This window comes from Lactuca virosa, chromosome 5 (genome assembly GCF_052849685.1).
Source record: "Lactuca virosa cultivar CGN04683 chromosome 5, Lactuca_virosa_CGN04683_v6, whole genome shotgun sequence".
In the NCBI taxonomy this organism is placed as follows: domain Eukaryota; kingdom Viridiplantae; phylum Streptophyta; class Magnoliopsida; order Asterales; family Asteraceae; genus Lactuca; species Lactuca virosa.
Genome location: NC_136430.1, coordinates 399799346 through 399820313, shown reverse-complemented (window position 1 = coordinate 399820313; position 20968 = coordinate 399799346). Strand labels below are relative to the sequence as shown.

At 39.3% G+C, this 20968-nt stretch overlaps 2 protein-coding genes across 2 annotated transcripts; both read right to left on the bottom strand.

The window, feature by feature from the left end:
- Positions 1 to 14455: 14455 nt before the first annotated feature.
- Positions 14456 to 15187, bottom strand: LOC145113869 (uncharacterized). Its single transcript, XM_079049915.1, has one exon. It carries the CDS (start codon positions 15185 to 15187, stop codon positions 14456 to 14458), a length of 732 nt encoding a protein of 243 aa, XP_078906041.1.
- Positions 15188 to 17704: 2517 nt separating this feature from the next.
- On the bottom strand, positions 17705 to 19300 carry LOC145111000 (HXXXD-type acyl-transferase family protein). The gene has a single exon (XM_079047304.1). It carries the CDS (start codon positions 19233 to 19235, stop codon positions 17826 to 17828), a length of 1410 nt encoding a protein of 469 aa, XP_078903430.1. The 5' UTR covers positions 19236 to 19300; the 3' UTR covers positions 17705 to 17825.
- Positions 19301 to 20968: the final 1668 nt, after the last annotated feature.

The following is a 20968-nucleotide window of genomic DNA, read 5'->3' as shown; positions in this document are numbered from 1 at the left end:
TAAGTGTCATAAGGTTTCTCTCCAATTCATGAAAATGATTGTGAGGAAACGCTTTCACTAAGTAGATTTTAAGGAGATAGCATTTGTGATATTTGCATTCTCAAATTCGATTATGATTACGACATCCCTCTTCATAGTTCGAATTGTGAGAAATGGCAAAAGGTCTAAACATTTGAGACTTATTGCTGTAAGTTCTAAAATAGTTTAGACACATATATGAGCTGTCTAAGATAAGGTGTATGAGTTTGAGAAGCCTAGATAAAGTCTTATCGAAGCATCTCGTATCAGAAATCTGAACTTTGGTAAGAAAGTCAATAAGTATTGATTTCTAGAAGTCCACCTGATTTCTGAGTACATGTCAAAGCTAGTGGGAGCATAAGTGTTATGCTAGTAAGAATATAATTATCATGATAGTGGGAGCATGATTATGATATTAAGTGTTTCAAGTTAGCAATACTGGTTATAGTAAACAAAGGTTACAAATTTGCAAATTTGCAAAATTTGAAAAGTTGTTTCGCTATAATAAGGGAGAGGATACTTATACTTTATTTCGAATCTAAAAGTTTAGATTGAAGTATTAATTAGACTTATTCATGGATATATATGAATACCATGTTGAAATATTTCAACATTGGAAATTATATATATGGAAGTATTATAGCAAGAGACTGATCAAGTATCATGTCTTTATGTAAAACATTATGAATCGTGTCCCATATGCTTCGAATATAGGATCAATTGCATATACTATAATATTCACGTGTTTTAATTTTCCAAATGCCTAGGGCATTAAGAGGGAAAAAGGACAAGAACCGGATATGACTAAAGTTATTAAACAATTGTCAAGGACGATCTGAGGTTCGCTAAAGATTGGTTGCTTAAGGACAATTGGAAGTATAGTAATGAATGGAACATATTGATATAATTCTGAATAAATAGGATTATATTAAGAATGGATAGTCATATGGCAATTATGGAAAAGTTTCCATAATGGGAGTTGGATATCAAGAATCTATGAGTAAGTTAGAAACTTTTATGCAAGAAGGAGGTTCAAAGGAATGTGCTTTAAATATGAGACTTCATATCTATGGAATTGTCTTGTAACAATATGCAATGGAAAGTTTTGTAATTGACATAGTCTCTATGACTTGTGTACATAGTCGTTACAAAAGGATCACTGCATATAAGCTTAGAATCTAACAGATTACAGTAAGTGGCAAGGACTTGGTATTCTTACACTTGCGATAAGGATTTGGAATTATGAAATGAGTGTCATTGGAAATGTTTACAATTGATCTATTTCACAAAGTAAGGACCATAAGTAAACATAGTGTGCATGCTTGGAGCATGGGATGACTATTGTTTCAATTCAAGTATTAAGTTGATTAATCGAAACATTATACAATGAATAATGTGTAATCAATATGGTGATTAAATAAAAGGTGTTTTATTTATATTCAAAAGTTTTGAGACCATATTGGATTCGATTATTCTTGTGTTTCACTTTGCATGTTTTGACTTCCCGAATAACTAGGTTATTCAAACTATCCATAGTCGATCATACTTTGGAAGTAGGTATTGAAGCTAGACTGTCATGAATCTGTCTGTACGTTGTCAAAAGTGTTAGACATAGCACAAGTTTGCTGCAGTATTCATGAGTACTCCTGTAATAAGATTTGAGTATTAGATTAAACCCATGCTCATCTGAATCACTTCATGGATTTTATCACGGGTGATTGTGAGACGATAATATCTTATATTCTTGAAACGAAGAGATATGAGTTGCAGTTTACAAGTCGGTTGCACATTGATAATATGAAAACACACTAGTAACTTGGTGTTATAAAATGTATTGTTGTTTGTGATTTGATGAGTAAATAGAGCAAGAATATGAGTCGAAGTTTACCCGTTCCTTTTACCCTACGAGGGATAAAAGCGATATCTGTGGGCCCCTCGATGATTTAGTGATGACACCCTAAGCGCTTGGCCAAGCTTGGACTGATTTGATTTGTTCAATTAGTCGGTCGTCATAAATCAGAAATCGGGAAACAACACATGAACAGAGAGAATGATTATAATCCATGTATCAATTAATACGATATCTACAATGGATGAATGTATGATCCCTTATCTAATGGACGCGTCATTGACTAGGTCAGAGTTCGACAACGGCTTTTAAGAGCTACGATTGCTAGTCGGGATTTTGGAGTCGTACTTGCAGTAATAGTTATTAGACTTATTCAAGTGGGAGACTGTTGGATTAGGTGTCTAAGCCCATAACTATAATTGGTATGTACTCGACCCGAGAGTAGCATGGTCCATTTGGGTTGCCTTCACCAGAACAATCTGATAGGATGGATATTTGAGAAAGAGGTTATTTATGATTTATTAATATATTACAAGTATAATATATTAATTTTGAAATCATATTATTTAATTAGTATTAATCAAGAATTAATTTAGTGATCAAAAGAGACTAATTAAATTAACGGGGACTGATTATGTAAATCAGTGATATATATAGTGTTTGGGTTATTGATCCATATTGGGCTAAGTTTGTGTAAGTATCCAGGAAGAGTTAGCCCACATGAGATATGGATCATAACCTAAGTGTATGGATTAGGGTTTACCCATGACTCTTGGAATCCTACACTATATATGAGTTATCCCTTAGCCAAAATCGGTTAACCAAAGTATTCTAAGAGCTATAATCGATTTTAGTGTGCTCTATACTCTCTCTAAAAGTCCTCCATTGTTCATGGTGTTTGTGAACTATTTGAGGCATCACACTTGAGGTGCTAAGCTCTTGAAGGCCAAAACTACAAGCTACAATAAAGAGGTATTCTTCTAACTTGATTTTATGATTCATGTACCAAAATTGTATGCTAGTTGCAGGCTTCATGCTTTGGAATTTTATTGCATGTATAACTAGAGAAAACTTAGATACAAAGCTATTAGGGTTGTATGTGCACCATAGGAGTATTATAGTACACTAAACCCAACATATATGTCATAGCAAATTCAGAATCAAGAACCTTGGTAATCGTGTGCAATAACTCCAGAGAGGAAGCTGTGAGAAGGATGTAATCGACATAGAGAATGAGATATGCAATATGAATACCCTGATTATAAATGAATAATGAACTACCACAACGGCTGTTAGTGAAACCATACTACAAAAGAAATTGAGGAAACCGTTGAAACCATGCTCTCGGGGCCTGTTTGAGGCCATATAAAGATTTCTGAAGGAGACATACATAGTATGGAAATCTAGAGTCACGAAACCCAGGTGGCTTGTAACACCCATAAAAAAATCGTGCCAAATTTAAACTTTTAAAACATTTCAAAACCATTAATCATTACAAAACTTGTTTTCAAAATGTATAATATCAGAGTATCCCAGAAACATAAACATAAATATGAGGAGCTGTACGATCACGCCTTTACCTTGCCACGATCCCGTGATGTAGTTAAAACAATAAACTGAAACTGTAAGCCTGAGGCTTAGTAAGTTCCCCCAAAATACCGATATACTGGACATAACACATATACAAATAACAACATGTACTGGGTCCACAGCTCTACAGACTGGATTACCCCCCTGAGCCCACAGTGTGAGTCTGACTTGCCTTCCGGCCCACATCTCACATATGGCTTGCCTCCGAGCCCACAACATAATTCTGGTTTGCTTTCGAGCCCACAACGTATGAGACTGGTATGCCTTCCCGGCCCTCAACTCATATCTGGCATACTCCAGGGTTTGTTGGTCACTGCACGCGACAGTGTAACCTCAACCCTACTCACACAACATGTCAACATATATAGATAATAACACATACTGATAATCAAACAGTAACACAGGTAGTCCTACAGATCTACCTAACGGGTATAGCAAACTAGCATGCATAATCATCTCCTATTCAACACATAATCAACTACTGGGATATCGAATCCAATGGGCTGGCCTTGGTGCCTTAGACCCCTTACTATAGTGAGGATAACTCACCTCACAAATGTTGCACTTAAGTGATAAGCTCAACTCTCGAATCACCGACACGAACTCCACCACCTATAGTTACCATAAAACCATTTCCATAAATTCCCAAATTACCAAAATACCCCCAGAGGTCAAACTGGTCAACCCTTGGTCAAAGTCAAAGTCAACAGTCAAGGTCAACAGCCTATGTTGACCCAAATCGTCGAGTGTAGTTCACCGACTCGTCGAGTCCTTCACGAACTCAGGAAGTTGTGAAATCCTTGGTTGACTCGTCGCGTTTCCGTGTAACTCGCTGAGTTCATGCGTATCCAAATATCAGGAAAACCCTATTTGACTCGCCGAGTCACCCCACTGACTCGCCGAGTCCACACAGAAGTCCTTGCACGACAATCTTCATCGGACTCGCCAAGTTGGCCATGTAACTCGCCAAGTCCCTTCAGTCCATTATCCATTCAGATGCTTTTTAAGCCATTTTAAGGTTCCATATTGCAGATCCAGCTTCCAAAGGCATGTTTATCACGTAAAGTTGCAAACTTTGCGTGCATGCAAGGCTCTAAAGACTTATAATGTCAAAACCAAGCTTGTAATGGAGTTTTACACCTAAGGAGAGAGGTTCATACTTGCTAAAGCTGGAAGCTTTATGGACTTAGAGACCAAAGAGAGTTCAGATCTGAAGTTCCAACTTCAGATCTTAGCTCATACCCAAGAATAGCTTCCTAATATGCTAGAAAAGCCCTAATTTTTAGCAAAATGAGATCTAGAAGGAAATGAGGTCAAGGTAACGACTTGATACCTTCAGAAGATGCTAACTGAGGTAGATTTCAGATCCCCACACGCTCCTTGCTTCTAAACACTTGTTTCTCCAAGCTTTTCTCACTAAGATCCACCTTTCAAAGCTTAAAATACACAAGAATGGAGCACACATATGGATTAGGGTTTGCTAGACTCTCAAGAGGCTGTAAGGGGCTAAAGGAGGCTAATGATCCTTTAAATATGGTGCAAAACCCCGAAAATTAGGGTTTCATCCCCCAGATCCTACTCGTCGAGTCCTATCTTGGACTCGGCGAGTCGTTCACTTAACACGTGGCCAAACCCGCTCCTACTCGATGAGTCAGGGCATCCAACTCGACGAGTAGACCTTGCAATTTATGAAAATTAAAGCCATAAAATTAATACCTGAGAGTCGGGGTGTTACAATTCCCCCCCCCCCCACTTGAACTAGACTTCGTCCTCGAAGTCTGTTTCGGTGAACAACTCTGGATAATGCTCCCGCATCTCAGCCTACGGTTCCCAAGTCCACTCGGATCCCCTCCGGTGCTCCCATTGTACCTTTACCAACTGTACTTCCTCGTTCCGTAGAACCTTCACTTTCCTTTCCAGAACTGCTACCGGCCTCTCGACATAATTCAGGCGCTCATCAACCTAAATATCGCCTAACACACTTCCGCAATTGCGAAACGTGGAAGGTACTGTGGATCTGACTAAGCTCCTCTGGTAACTCGAGTCTATATGCCACCTTGCCAACCCTGACAATGATCCTGAATGGCCCAATGTATCGGGGACCCATATTCCCCCTCTTCCTGAAGCGGTTCACACCCTTCCAGGGTGAGACCTTCAGGAGTACCATGTCACCGACCTAAAACTCCAACTCATATCGGCGTTTGTCAGCGTAACTCTTCTGCCGACTCTGTGCGGTCTGCAGCCGCTGTCTAATCTGCTGAGTCATATCGGTAGTCTGTAAGACTATCTTGGTCCGTCCCATCACCCTATGACCCACATCACCCCAACAAACTGGGGTGTGGGACCTCCACCCATATAACAACTCATATGGTGGAGCACCAATGCTAAAGTGAAAGCTGTTGTTGTAGGAGAACTCTGCAAGTGGTAGGTAGGAGTCCCAGCTCCCAAAGTAGTCAATAACGCAGGCTCTCAACATATCCTCAAGAGTCTGTATCGTCCGCTTACTCTGGCCGTCCGTTTGTGGATGATAAGCTGTACTGAAATGCAGTCGTGTGCCCAGTTCCTCGTGGAACTTCTGCCAAAATTGGGAGGTAAACCGAACATCACGGTCTGAGATGATAGAGACATGAACCCTATGGCGAGCTACAATCTCGCGTATATACACATCGGCCAGCTTCTCGGCCGATGAGCTCTCCCGAATGGGCAGAAAATGAGCACTCTTGGTCAATCGACCCACGATGACCCAGATAGTGTCGAACCCCTTTGCCGTCCTCGACAGCTTGGTGATGAAGTCCATCGTGATCTGCTCCCATTTCCACATGGGAACCTCCAGAGGCTGCAGCTTGCCATGCGGCCTCTGATGCTCGGCCTTGACCATCCTGCAGGTCAAGCACTTCTCGACGTACTAAGTGATTTCTCGCTTCATATACGGGTACCAGTAACTTAATTGCAAGTCCCGATACATCTTGGTGGCCCCCGGGTGAATAGAGAAGCGAGACTTATGAGCCTCCTCCAATATAGTCTATCTGAATCCACCAGACATTGGAACCCAAACCCGACCGCAACGGGTCAATAATCCCCGTCTATCCTGCACAAACCGGGTAATCTCACCCCTGATCCTCTCGAGTTTCCAGTTCTCCTGATGCATACCCTCAGCCTTTCCATAGAAACCATAACCAACCCTCGTAGGGTTCTAAAACCTGAAGATACACAAATTCCTTGCAATATGATCACATTTACTCAACCCGAAATCTGAAGTCTCGAGATGGTCTGGCTCCCTAACAAACCGCCCACACTGGATCATTGTCGTATTCATTGCACTTAACTCCCAACTGGCTACTCAACTTCTGATAACCTGAGGTTCTCACCAGAAAGCATAACCACAAATCACACACTGCTACGTATAACTCTTTTCTTGAAAATAGATTAGGTACTCCTTCAAGAGAAACCCGTTTTGATAAACAATTCCCAGGGATATAATGAACAACGAGATGTAAACTGGGAGATGATCCCTTTTTGGATTGACAAGATAATGCCTCATTTATCCCCAGGACCACATACATATAATAACCAGCTCATAAGCACGAATACTCATACCTGGTCCAATCATCCTCAGGCTGGAATACCAGGCATGCCTACGACGGGTCCAGTCATCCTCAACATGGAATACCCTCACATCATGAACATGTTTGGCCCAATAAACCCTTGTGTTGGAATACTAAACATGCCAGGTCCAATCAATCATAGGGTCCGGTCATCCTCGGGATGGAATACCCTAGATCAGAATACTACTATATATGAAATTCGAGTCTAAACTCATAACTTGAGGTTCAAGGACCTACCCTTGTATTTCGCACAAAATCTTCTGATTCCTTGCAGCCGATTACGGCTCGCCCGAACATCGACAATGTGTCCATTCCGAAAGTGCTCCAACAGAAGAAATGAACTACTAAGATCACTAGGCCCACAGCCTATGACTGGAATACCCCTACAAGGTCCTCATCATAGGTCTGGATTGCCTCTAAGCCCACAACATGATTCTGGTATACCCTACCTGGCCTTCAGCTCATGACTGGAATGCTCCTGATAAACTATCAACCTTGTCCAAAAGAAAAGGCCTAACCAATATCCTTCACAACACCAACCAGCGCCACGATGCTGAAAATCCCACCATGCACGATTCACCTATAGAACAAGTTGCTACTCAAGCAAAATCTTACAAAACTATGGTCGCACATAACCCTAGAGTAGGATGATAATCGGACTCTAGATCTAATTTGCAGACTGTAACTTGGACCTGATCAAACACGTAAGCCGAACCAACCCTATTGCCACCTTGAATACCCACAGATACACACGGGGAATCACTACCATGCACATATTTGGGAATCCCCAACTCCATATTCACTCGCCACAAATCCCATACTTGGCCGAGACTGATCCGATTCTACTAATATGGAACTAGTTCAAGAAGACTTCCATAATTATCCCGAAGTTTACTAAAATCCGAGTTCGATACGAACCAAAATTCTATTCCATCATCGAGGAGAAACATACCCCGAAGACTTAGGAAACATAAACACACTGCATAAGGGAATTGGTGACACGCTCCTAGCTTCTCAACTGTAGCCTCTTCAATTCCTTCGGAGAATTCCCGCTCCTTGAGAGGTTCACCGATAAACTCCTGTCCGACCATTCTGGAAACCATAATCTGAACAGCAATAGACAAAACCTTCAATGGCTAACGCTCAACCTGAAAATTTCCAATTCTCCCCCACTTTGAACACTAATCACCACCCACTGGTGTGAAATAGAAACATATCTTAACCGACAGTCCCAGATGCTTGAATGATCCCACACTCAAATCTTGAAAACCAAAAGATAGATGCTCCAACTAATACTTCAGCAACAAGTTATTTCCCTTGGCGCTTTCATCTGCCAATCAATAACGATCACTACAACCGCTGAATCCTGATAATGCTGAATACCCATCCTGTGGGGCCCTGTCTGCAGGCCTCCCACATAATACCCTTCTTCCCAAAGTGCTCCAAACAAATTTGTTGCTCTCGGGCTCTAGAAATCATATCATTCAGGGTCTCGCATCCTGACTCACTCACTAACTCAATCGTACTCATATGAACTGCCATAGCTGAAGCAACCTCTACCATAAACCAGCTACAACAACTCCCAAGACATAGTCTCAAATCCCGAAAGTGCAATAGATCGCACAACCCATCCTTACTGTCCGCTGCAAGAGACCCAAGGCGAATCGGATCTTAGCTCCTACGGTTCGGAACGGTAATCGCGTACGCCTCATGAGATACTCATGCCACATCGACCCACCTGCGCTCACCAGCGCTGAGATACTGTCACCAACCCGTGCGAATAACTGACCTCGAGCTAGAATACCACCTGATCCTGGGGTCACATGCCTACTCACTCCTTCGAGATCGAAAACTGAATGGGCAAAATCCTTGCCCTAGAAAACGACATTCCAATCAATCAATCAACCATTCTACTTCCATCTGCAAAACTCGAGCTGATCATAATCATCACTCCCTTCTTGAGTCCCGCGACTCGCATCCCAGCCTCGAGCAAAACCCACGAAGCCTCAATCTAGAAACTCTTGTGCTAGCCCCTCCCGCTCAACCCACAGAATGTAACGTGTACGGAACATCTCCCTGATCTCAAGTAACTGCAACCCTCTTCTCATCAGAATGTGTCCCAATAACAAGTATCGGTACTGGAAAGCTCGACCAACTCCTCCCCCTGCCGTCGTTACAGCTGTTGTAGCCGCTGCGGCAACCGTTTCAGCAAGGGCTGCATAGCGCTCATCGAAATACTCAACCATGGCGATCTGAATAGACCCAAACATCTTCGGAAACTGTCCCCGGACAATCTCGATCACCACCTCTCAGATGATCACACTGACACGATTCTCTAACATTACTGGCCTATCCTGGCTGCCAGCTCCCGGTCCTGATCCGGATCCGATCTCAAGATATCTCGTAACCATTATTCTGATAATACACCAGAAAGATCTCTGATAACCCATATGATGACAGGGAACCAACTCTCAACTAAACCCCAGGGGTTGTGACTTCCTTGATACACATATGGGTCCTGTGCTTTTAGTAGTACAGGACCATACTACCTTCCACACCTACCCATATTTGTCCCAAGTATCACCACAACGCCCTAACTGTATACATAACATGGCGAGCGCTCAATCCCCACTCCTAGAGGAATGCCAAACTATCTAATAACTGGCCTCCCGGCCTCTCACGACCCACCCATGAAACTTTCACCAACCCTGCAACACTCGTGTATGCTAACCATACATAACGTTGGACCCTATAGACTTTTGAATACCTGATCCTACCCTAAGCCCTTCATCAAAGAAGAACAGGAAATAAGGCCAAACCAAACATTCTCAGGTTATAAGATCTTAATTATGTACAGTCGTGATGCATACACTAAGTAACTACAGTAATGATGTCAATTTCATATAAGGAACACACTAGGCTATCAGGCATCATACAATCAAGCAATTCTATCATGCAATTCCTGAAGATCCCTAGCCTAGTACTAGCATGTTGTTCTAACATATCACAATATCAGATAATCGTATGGTATTTTGGGATCTACTTACTGGCTCTGGCCGATCGTACACTCTGCATCCTCCTTTAGTATTTTGAAAACCATAAAAAAAATCATTTTGAAAATCCTTTCCTTGATTTGAGACTGGATTCACACGAGTGTTCCTCCAATTCACTCAAACCAAGGCTCTAATACCAACTTGTAACACCCATAAAAAAAATCGTGCCAAATTTAAACTTTTAAAACATTTCAAAACCATTAATCATTACAAAACTTGTTTTCAAAATCTATAATATCAGAGTATCCCAGAAACATAAACATAAATATGAGGAGTTGTATGATCACGCCTTTGCCTTGTCGTGATCCCCTGATGTACCTGAAACAATAAACTAAAACTATAAGCCCGAGGCTTAGTGAGTTCCCCCAAAATACCGATACACTGCACATAACACATATACAAATAACAGCATGTACTGGGTCCACAGATCTACAGACTGGATTACCCCTGAGCCCACAGTGTGAGTCTGGATTGCCTTCCGGCCCACAGCTCACATCTAGCTTGCCTCCGAGCCCACAACATAAGTCTGGTTTGCTTTCGAGCCCACAACTTATGACTAGCTTCCCCCCCCCCCCTGCAGTCCTACAACTGGAACATATCTGACTTGCCCTCAGTACGAGTCTGGCATACCGCTTGGTCCTCGGCTCGTATCTGGTATGCTAATGAGTCCTCAGTATGAGTCTGGTATGCCTTCCCGGCCGTCAGCACATATCTGGCATACTCCAGGGTTTGTTGGTCACTGCACGAGACAGTGCAACCTCAACCTTACCCACACAACATGTCCACATATACAGCTAATAACACATACTGATAATCGAACAGTAACACAGGTAGTCCTACAGATCTACCTAACCGGCATAACAAACTAGCATGCATAATCATCTCATATTCAATACATAATCAACTACTGGGATATCGAATCCAATGGGCCAGCCTTGGTGCCTTAGACCCCTTACTATAGTGAGGATAACTCACTTCACAAATGTCGCACTTAAGTGATAAGCTTAACTCTCGAATCACCGAAATGAACTCCACCACCTATAGTTACCATAAAACCATTTCCATAAATTCCCAAATTACCAAAATACCCCCAGAGGTCAAACTGGTCAATCCTTGGTCAAAGTCAAAGTCAACAGTCAAGGTCAACAATCCATGTTGACCCTACTCATCGAGTGCAGTTCACCGACTCGTCGAGTCCTTCCTGAACTCGAGAAGTTGTGAAATCCTTTGTTGACTCGTCGAGTTTCCATGTAGCTCGTCGAGTTCATACGTGTCCAAATGTCGGGAAAACCCTAGTTGACTCGCCGAGTCACCCCACTGACTCGCCTAGTCCATGCAGATATCCTTGCACGACAATCTTCATCAGACTCGCCGAGTTGGCCATGTAAGTCGTCGAGTCCCTTCAGTCCACTATCTATTCAGATGCTTTTTAAGCCATTTTAAGGTTCCATATTGCAGATCCAGCTTCCCAAGGCATGTTTATCACGTAAAGTTGCAAACTTTACATGCATGCAAGGCTCTAAAGACTTATAATGTGAAAACCAAGCTTGTAATGGAGTTTTACACCTAAGGAGAGGTTCATACTTGCTAAAGCTGGAAGCTTTATGGACTTAGAGACCAAAGAGTTCAGATCTGAAGTTCCAACTTCAGATCTTAGCTCATACCCAAGAATAGCTTCCTAATATGCTAGAAAAGCCCTAATCTTTAGCCAAATGAGATCTAGAAGGAAATGAGGTCAAGGTAACGACTTGATACCTTCAGAAGATGATAACTGAGGTAGATTTCAGATCCCCACACGCTCCTTGCTTCTAGCCACTTGTTTCTCCAAGCTTTTCTCACTAAGATCCACCTTCCAAAGCTTAAAATACACAAGAATGGAGCACACACACGGGTTAAGGTTTGTTGGACTCTCAAGAGGCTGTAAGGGGCAAAAGGAGGCTAATGATCCTTTAAATAGGGTGCAAAACCCCGGAAATTAGGGTTTCATCCCCCAGCTCCTACTCGCTGAGTCCTATCTTGGACTCGGCGAGTCGGTCACTTAACACGTGGCCAAACCCGCTCCTACTCGACGAGTCAGGGCATCCAACTCATCGAGTAGACCTTGCAATTTATGAAAATTAAAGCCATAAAATTAATACCTGAGAGTCGGGGTGTTACATGGCTGATACATGTACAAAGTTTCCTGCAAATTCCCATGAATGAAGGCATTTTTTACATCAAGTTGGCGTATGGGCCAATTTTTCGAGACAACAAGAGATAAAACTATGCGTATGGTGGTTAGTTTAACCGCAGGACTGAAGGTATCATCGTAGTCTATTCCAGGTCGTTGATTACGACCATTAGCCACAAGCCGAGCTTTGTATCGTTCTAAGGACCCATCAACATGCTCTTTCTTTTTAAATAACCAAATGCAATTAATAATATTAGCACCATCAGGTTTAGGTACAAGCACCCAAGTTTTATTATAAATAAGAGCATTAAATTTATCTTGCATAACTTTAAGCCAGTTAGGGTCATTGAAGGCTTGTAAGTAAGAACGAGGAGTAGGCGAGATATCTTGAGTGTGAAGATTTAATTTATGGATCACTTTGATAATACCCGTACGAATCCGTGTAACCATAGGATGAGCAGACACAGAACTAGAAGGAGGAGGGTTGCTCACGTTAGGAATAGAGGAAGATGATGTGGGAGCATCTGTAGTTGGTGAAGAATGGTCAGAGACCTGGGTAGCGGAAGAGGGATTAGGTTGTGAAAAAGGAGAGAATAAGAGTTTAGTAGCAGTAATGTTAGGAGTATCAGATGTGTCTAAGAAAGAATAGTTTGGAGCGACATTGGGAGTGAAAGAACCAAAAAGGAAAATAGTCTCGTCAAAAATTACATGACGGGAAATTATAATGGAATTTGTATGAAGGTTAAGACATCTATACCCTTTGTGATGAGTAGGATATCCAAGGAAAATACATAGGGTGGAACGAGGAGATAATTTATGAGGAGTTGGAATATGAGGGTAACATGGGCAACCGAAGACTCGAAGGTGAGAATATGACGGTGTTTTATTATAGAGTTTTTGATAAAGAGACATATGATTGATGGTGGTGGAGGGAGTGATGGTGAGAACGTGAACAACCATGAAAAGAGCCTCGACCCAATATGTAGGAGGGAGGCGAGCTTGAAAGAGAAGAGTGCAAATAGTGTTGTTGATTGTACGAATCATACGTTCAAACTTCCCATTTTGTTGGGAAGTGTATGGACAAGAAAAGCGCATTTGGATGCCATTGGTGGTACAAAAATTATGAAATTGAGTATTATTATACTCACCCCCATTGTCACATTGAAAATATTTAATATCACATCGAAATTGATTTCTGACATGAGTGCTAAATTGAACAAAATTTTCAAACACATCAAATTTATGTTTGATAGGAAACACCCACAAATAATGAGAAAATTGGTCAAGAAATAGAACATAATACTTAAAACCAGAGTTGCTAAGAACCGGAGAAGTCCAAACATCATAACGAACAATTTTAAAAGCATAAGAAGCAACAGTATTCGACAATGTAAAAGGAAGCCTAACATGTTTTCCTAACTGACAAGACTGACATAAAGTAGAATTTTTAATGTTTTTGCAAGGAATAAATTTTGCGAAGAAAGCTGATTAAAAACTTCTTGACCGGGGTGTTCAAGCCGTTAGTGCCAAATGGTGGAGTTAGGAGAGACCAAAGCTTGATGTGGAGGTAACGTGATAGGGTACAAGTCGCCAGAGCTATCACATCGGATGAGGATTTTCTTGGTTTGAAAATCCTTCACAGAAAAACCATAAGAATCAAACTCAATAGAACAAAGATTATCATGAGTAAACTTACGAACATATATCAAAATTTTAATGATTTGGGGTGTGATAAGGATATTTTTGAGAATAAGGGGATGATTAGGATTGAAGTTAGATAGATACAAGTGTACAAAATTGTAGACAAGAATTTTAGACCCATTACTAACTAAAACATAAGGTAAATTAATGCACTTATCCCTAATATATATATGAGTATACCTGCATTGGAGTGAAGGTGCGTAGTGGCCCCGATGTCCATTACACATCCATCGTTTAATGGATCATTGAGAGAAATCGAATTGAACATTTCTGGAAGGTTAGTTGGCTGATTTGCACCTGAAGAATCTTGTTGAAACCAAGCCCAGGGCGGAGGAGTGCTGTTGGACTGATGCGTTGTGAATGCCTAATGGGTTGGAGGGAGTTGTTGGGCTAAAGCTTGCAGATTAGGTTGTTTTTGTTGTTGCACTTGATTACCGGCCCACAAAGGCTGTTGAGGGACGAAGTTAAGCTACTGAGGGGGTCTTGGCAGCAAGCCTTGTCCTATTTGCAATGGGTACCATCCGAATCCCCAACCATGAGGAGCCTGGAGAGTTTGACATGTCGAGTGTGACCAACAACCACCATCACGACTGTTGCGACCTCTCCCCCTGCCACCGTTTCGACCACCATGGTGATTAAATCCTCCACGAGTGGTATTTTGAGATGAGTTATGTTTTTCACCAACCAAGACAGTAGGCAATGAAGGAGTGACATATGGAGTGAGCGAGTGATCAAGTTGTTTGATTCGGTGTTCTTGAGCCATAAGCATGGATCGAGTTTCCAGAAAACTCGGAAGGGGCTTGCTGTGGCGTATGATAGTAGCAACACTCTTAAACTTTGGGTTTAACCCATTGATAGCATACATAACAAGATTTTTTTCACGCACAAGAGAGTCAATATCCTCAATCATATCAACAATAGACTTGAGACGAGTGCAGTAAGAAGAAACATCAGATTCACCTTGATTGATCGTGCGAAGTTCATTATCAAGTTGGATAATTTTTGCATCTTTGTTGATGCGAAACAGGTATTCAAGGTCTTGCCACATCTCATGAGCTGAGCTTTGTTTCCTGAGTACCATATGAAGTAATGATTCAGAGATAGTACAAAACATCAACATTTGCACGATGTTATCAATCCTCTCCCATTCATCCGTGACAGCAATAGTTTTTTCAGTTGGGGCTTTTAGATGATCAGCCATCCCAAAACCGATGCAGTGAGTCTAAAACAGCTTTTGCCATGCATCATAGTTAAGTTTTTCTAGATCAAGAATGATGGGTATGGAGGCTTTGATGTTGGATATGCCATAAAGTTTTTCTGAGGTGATATTGGTATTGGATGTCGATGATTGCACCAAGAAGAGAAGGGAGATCGACACAGAAGACAAAAAAATAATAATGAAATGAGAAGGGATTTTGTGCCAAGGAGGAAGCGGCGTCTAGGGTGAGAGAAATCAGGAGAGCTCTGATACCAAGTTGAGTTTATTATTTCCCATGAAATTACCCTTCTCATTAAATCAATATATATATATATATATATATATATATATATATATATATATATATATATATATATATATATATATATATATATAATAGAATACAAATACATGGGCCGTTTACAAAGAATACGGGCCTGGAAAATACAATCTAATACAGATATATATTAACACAAACTTTGTTGGAGAAGCACATACTTCAAAGATAATAAATAACAACAAGAAAAAGAAGCATGGATCCAAAAAATCTTCTAAAGATGGCAAAAACCATGGCCCAAACAAGAAGAATCCGGGTCCTTGCTATGTTTGTGGCAGAACTAGACATAAGGCCAATGGTTGCAAATTTAGGAAGGGTCAAGGAGGCAATTTTAGAGGAAACAATTGAAACAATGGTGGAAATTTTGGTGGAGGAACTTCTGGTCAAACCAACATGGTTGAATCACCAAATTAGTTTGTTGTAATGATTCAAACCAACATGGTTAGTAATACTAATGCAATAATGGGCACTACTATCCCCTCTTCTATGTGTATGCATGATCCTTTATTTTTATGGCATTCTCGATTGGGACATGCCAATTTCGTTCTATTCAAAGAATGACAAAACTGGGCATGTTACAAAAATGTTCATTAGAAAAAATTATGAAATGCGAGGTTTGCGTAGAATCGAAATTTTGTCAACACCCTCATAAATCAATAGAAAAATCTAATGACATTCTTGGTTTAATCCACTATGATTTATATGATTTTAGAGCAACACCTAAAAGATGAGGAAAGAATTATTATATGTCTTTTATAGATGATTGCAACAAGTATTGTTATATTTTTTTTGTTAAATACCAAAGATAAAGCCTTGACCTCTTTTAAGAACTATAAGGCTGAAGTTTAAAATCAACTTGACAAAAAGATCAAAATTTTAAGGTCGGACCGAGGAGGAGAATATGAGTCTGAAGACTTTGCTGATTTTTGTTCTTTATATGGTATTACACATCAAAAAACTGCTCCATATACTCCTTAACAGAATGAAGTGGTGAAAGGAAGAAAAGAACATTGAAAAACATGATTAATTAAATGTTAATCACTTCTAGAGCACCACATAATATGTAGGGAGAAGCATGTCTTGCAACAAATTCAATACTTAATAGAATTCCTCAAAAAAAGAGTGATAAATCTTCCCAGGAGGACCAACCTTGGACCAAAAATCATAGATTGTATCTATCTTGGACCTGCCATGAATAGTGCAGTCTATAGGTTTCTTTTCTACAAATCACATGTTGATGATATCCATAACAATACCATGGAATCAACAGAGGTTGAATTATTTGAAAATGTATTTCCTTACAAGGATAAAGGGAAAAGGGTTTCATGCTCAAGGAAAAGACCTCTAGATTATGGACTGAATGAAACCATTGTTGACAAAAGTTTACAGACAAATGAAGAGAGTTCTTCCAAGGTTCAAGAAGAGAACTTAGAACCTAGAAAAAGCAAATTGGAAAAAATAGCCAAAAATTTTAGACCTCATTACATAACATTTGTAGTGAATAATGAATCCCAAACATATAAGGAAGTTATGGATACAGTTTGGTTTTATCCAGTAATCGAATCTTTAAAAGATGACCTACCTTTCTACAACTTAGGTCATCTGGAGTACTCCCAACACTAAGGGCGAGAGTTTCCTCCAAATCACCATCAATAATCAACACCACACCACATTAACAATGATGTGGTCTCCACAAAACATCGAAAGAGAAAGAAAAACAAGAAATGAAGAGAGGCACAAGAGCCATATATTCTGTTGAAAGATATGGTGCAGACCACATAAAGCCACACAGTGTGGCTCTAATTCATCGCTCCACTGGAGGTAGGCTAGTGTGCACATCTTGGCTATCCGCCGCCTCACCACCATGTGTATGGCATTGTGAGTACTCGTTCTGACTTTAATGTATATGTATCATATGAGTTTTTAACTTTTAATAAGTCATTGTTATATGAAAAATACAAAATTTTGATTGTTATATATACATTTGTGATTTACTTAAATCATTATCATAAATATCGAAAATATAAATTAAATTTTATTAATATAAACTTTATTTAATAACTAAATCAATTATATAATTATAAACTTTTATCATAAACTATGATAATCCTTCCTTCTTTTCAGTTATATATTTACCAACAAAACTAAGTTTTTCTTTTAATAGAAATTTAAAAACCAATGTCTTAGAAAATTTAATCACTCTTTTTTAATTTAATTGTCATTATTTCAAAATATTTATACAATAATTTGCTATAGAAATCGATCGATAACAAAATGTCTAAAATAAAATTCAATAAACAACCTTTAAGACACGTATTGCATAAATTCTTGATCACATTCAAGGCCGGCCATGGTCTCGGGAGCTAATACCACCTCAAGATCAACACTGCCATCACCGTCACGACCTGGAAAAGCCGAAATCTTACCATCAAATTTATTAGCCTTACCGCTGCGAATCGCCATGGGCCGACCCCACCCGAAGTCATTGTTATACATTGGAAACCTAGGAGAACTTCCCATGGTTATCATAGCACCATCAAAGTTACCCAAAGGAAACAACTTTGGATTGTTTTCCCAATCCTTCACACCTCGGCGCACAGTAACATTATCATGTGCCACCACATTTTGGTGGAGCTGATTGGCTGCCCACGACAAGTCATGTGAAAGTAGGTCCCCAACGGAAGCAACGGTTGGGATGCTTTGGATCAAGTTACCGAAATAAAAGGGGTCCACCTTAGGATCTAATCGATGTCTACAGTTAACAGCCATCCTGAACGTCGTCGTTTTTGTGTCGTGGAAATTACGCGCGCGTGTTACAGAACGCCACAATTGAGCACAAAGTGATTGGAATGACGAAATTTCACTTTTGGGCTTTAACGTGCCGTTATGTTTTCCGTTACCGTCGTTATTCGCCTTCCCGTAAATCTCTGCGTCGTTCAGATCGGAGTTTTGGGGTTTCCATAACGGATTATTGGCTCTGAATTTCATCTTCAAGATTGATTCCCTGCTAAAGTGAATGATCCTCTCCCGTAGCGGCTCATCACCGGAAAACGTAGCAGCCGGTCCACCGTCGGGAAGTGGCAGGACCACCGGAGAGTTAAAAACATTTTCCCGGCAAAAATTCGGCGAGTTCGTTACTTTCATGGCTCCTTTCGAGATCTCAGCAAAAGTATTAAAAAAATTCCAGAAGGAAGTCCCGTCGACCACCGCGTGATTAACGGTGCACCCAATAAAAACCCCATCCCCAAGCTCTGTCACTTGCACGGCGGCGATTGGTTGATGGTGCCCGGCGTAACTCAAGGTCTTGTCAAAAGCAAAGAAAGTCTTGAAGCATGGGTGAACGTCGCAATTGGGGAGTAGAATTTGATGGGTGAAGAGATGGGTAGCGGTGGAATGAACGAACTCCACACCGGAATCGTTGCAGATAATGTTGACATGCCCTTTGTCGTCGGTGGAGAGGCGGCCGGCGAGGGCCGGGAAATGAGAGAGGGTTTTAGAGAGAGAAAGTTTGAGGAGGGGAATTAGGTGGTGGGGAGGCAAAGGAGGTTGAGAGAGCAAGACACCCTTTTGGATGTATTGGCAAGAGAGCATGGGAAGATCAGAAACTGAGAGCTTCAAGGATTTGATTATGGAGTTTTTGTCTGGATGAATTTTGCATTTGGAGATTTTGGCAACTGAATCAGTTGCAGTTGTAGAAGAAGAAGACGAAGGCATAGTTTCTTTCAGTATCAAGTCAATGGATGTATGCACTTATAGACTTTGTAGTCGCTGTGAGTTTGTGGAAGAAGATATTAGATTTGATTTGGTATTTATAGGGATTCCAAACTTCAGTAAAATGTTATTCTAGGAAATAAAACTTTTACGACATTTTAGCATATTAATAAAGATTTTAAATTATTATTTTAGTAGTATTAATTTCTATATTCGTAATATACCATTTATCTATAAAATTGAAAAGAATATACCAAATTTTGATTTGTCAACTTACCTCCCACAATTTATCATATGACATGATATCCAACATAATAAATAAACGTAATTTTGTGAGCTTTTGTTTTATATAAGTGTTTTAAAGGATAATAACGGACAATAATAAATATCATTATTATAAGTGTTAAACGCGTTCTATTATTATTATTATTATTTTTTTTATCGATTTATGAAATGAAATAGTTATGCTGGTATGTTCTATATCTAGACTGATAGATATAATATTTTACTTGATAAATATATTTACCAAAAAAATAACATAATGTGCAAGTTATATAATGTAGTATTTTTTTTTTAATTTTCAATTTTTTTTTTTATTTTTTAAAGTTTCGGGTGGGGTTTTGAGGGTTGTTGAGGTTCATGAACCTTGGTAGGCAGGTTCCATGTTGGTTTTATGATATGATCAACCTTTTTTTCTTATACTACATTTTCTTAAAACTATCCACATTTGTTGTGTGTATTAAAAGAGCAAAATGACAAACATAAACATGATTTTGGCCTCAAATAACCAGACAACCCCGATTCAATAATTATCTATTTGCTTAAAAAACACATGTTTTGAATTTATTATCATTGGTTTTTTTTTTATTAAAACTTAGTATTAAGTTGTTTTTGGTATTTTTGCAAATGCTTTGTTGATGCTAGCCGACAAATTTGATTAAGGGTTAACATGTCTTTAGGACTTGATCTTAGTTTTTAGGATTTCATCTTTGCATGCATTTTGGATAGTATGGGTTAGGCCCTTTTTTGTTAAGTCATGAAGTGATAAATGTCAATAATGGATAATGATATTTGAACAAATATGTGATATTTGAACAAATATATGATATTTGAACAAATATAGTGTTGCTGATATAAACATTATTTCTTTTTTTACACTATTATCAAGAATATAAATAAATAACTATTTTAATCTCATATTTAATGATAACAAATAACAAGTTGACTACTTATTCGTTATAAATTTAAAGTGTACATTATCAAATTAAATAATTTTTAAATGTAAAATAGATTTAAAAAAATGATATTTAACTTACATTAAACATTATTTTAAAATAAGTTCAATAATAAAATTAAATCAAAATATGTCTTACAATATATTATTTCTATATGCTTTCTGTATATACATATGAAGAACTGTAATTTTCTAACTTTGAGAGTTGAAAAGTAAATAAAGAGAAAAAAAATAGAACATGGAAAAAAAAAAGAGAATCAGTCATTAAGTTCTACTTTATTGTAATTTATTGGTTTTAAATTTGTATTTTTAATGAAATTTAAAAAGAAAGAAAGACATTATATGAATGTCGATTATTAAATTCTAACTTGTTTTAATTCATCGTTGTTCATTTTTTATATTTATTTTTTATTCTAACTTGTTTTAATTCATCGATGTTCATTCACTCATTTTTTATATGTTCATTTTAATTCATCGAGGTTTTAATTCTCACCAATAGCAT

Coding starts and splice junctions, on each gene's coding strand:
- LOC145113869 (XM_079049915.1), bottom strand. CDS start 15,187: ATGGCTGATCATCTAAAAGCCCCAACTGAAAAAACTATTGCTGTCACG.
- LOC145111000 (XM_079047304.1), bottom strand. CDS start 19,235: ATGCCTTCGTCTTCTTCTTCTACAACTGCAACTGATTCAGTTGCCAAA.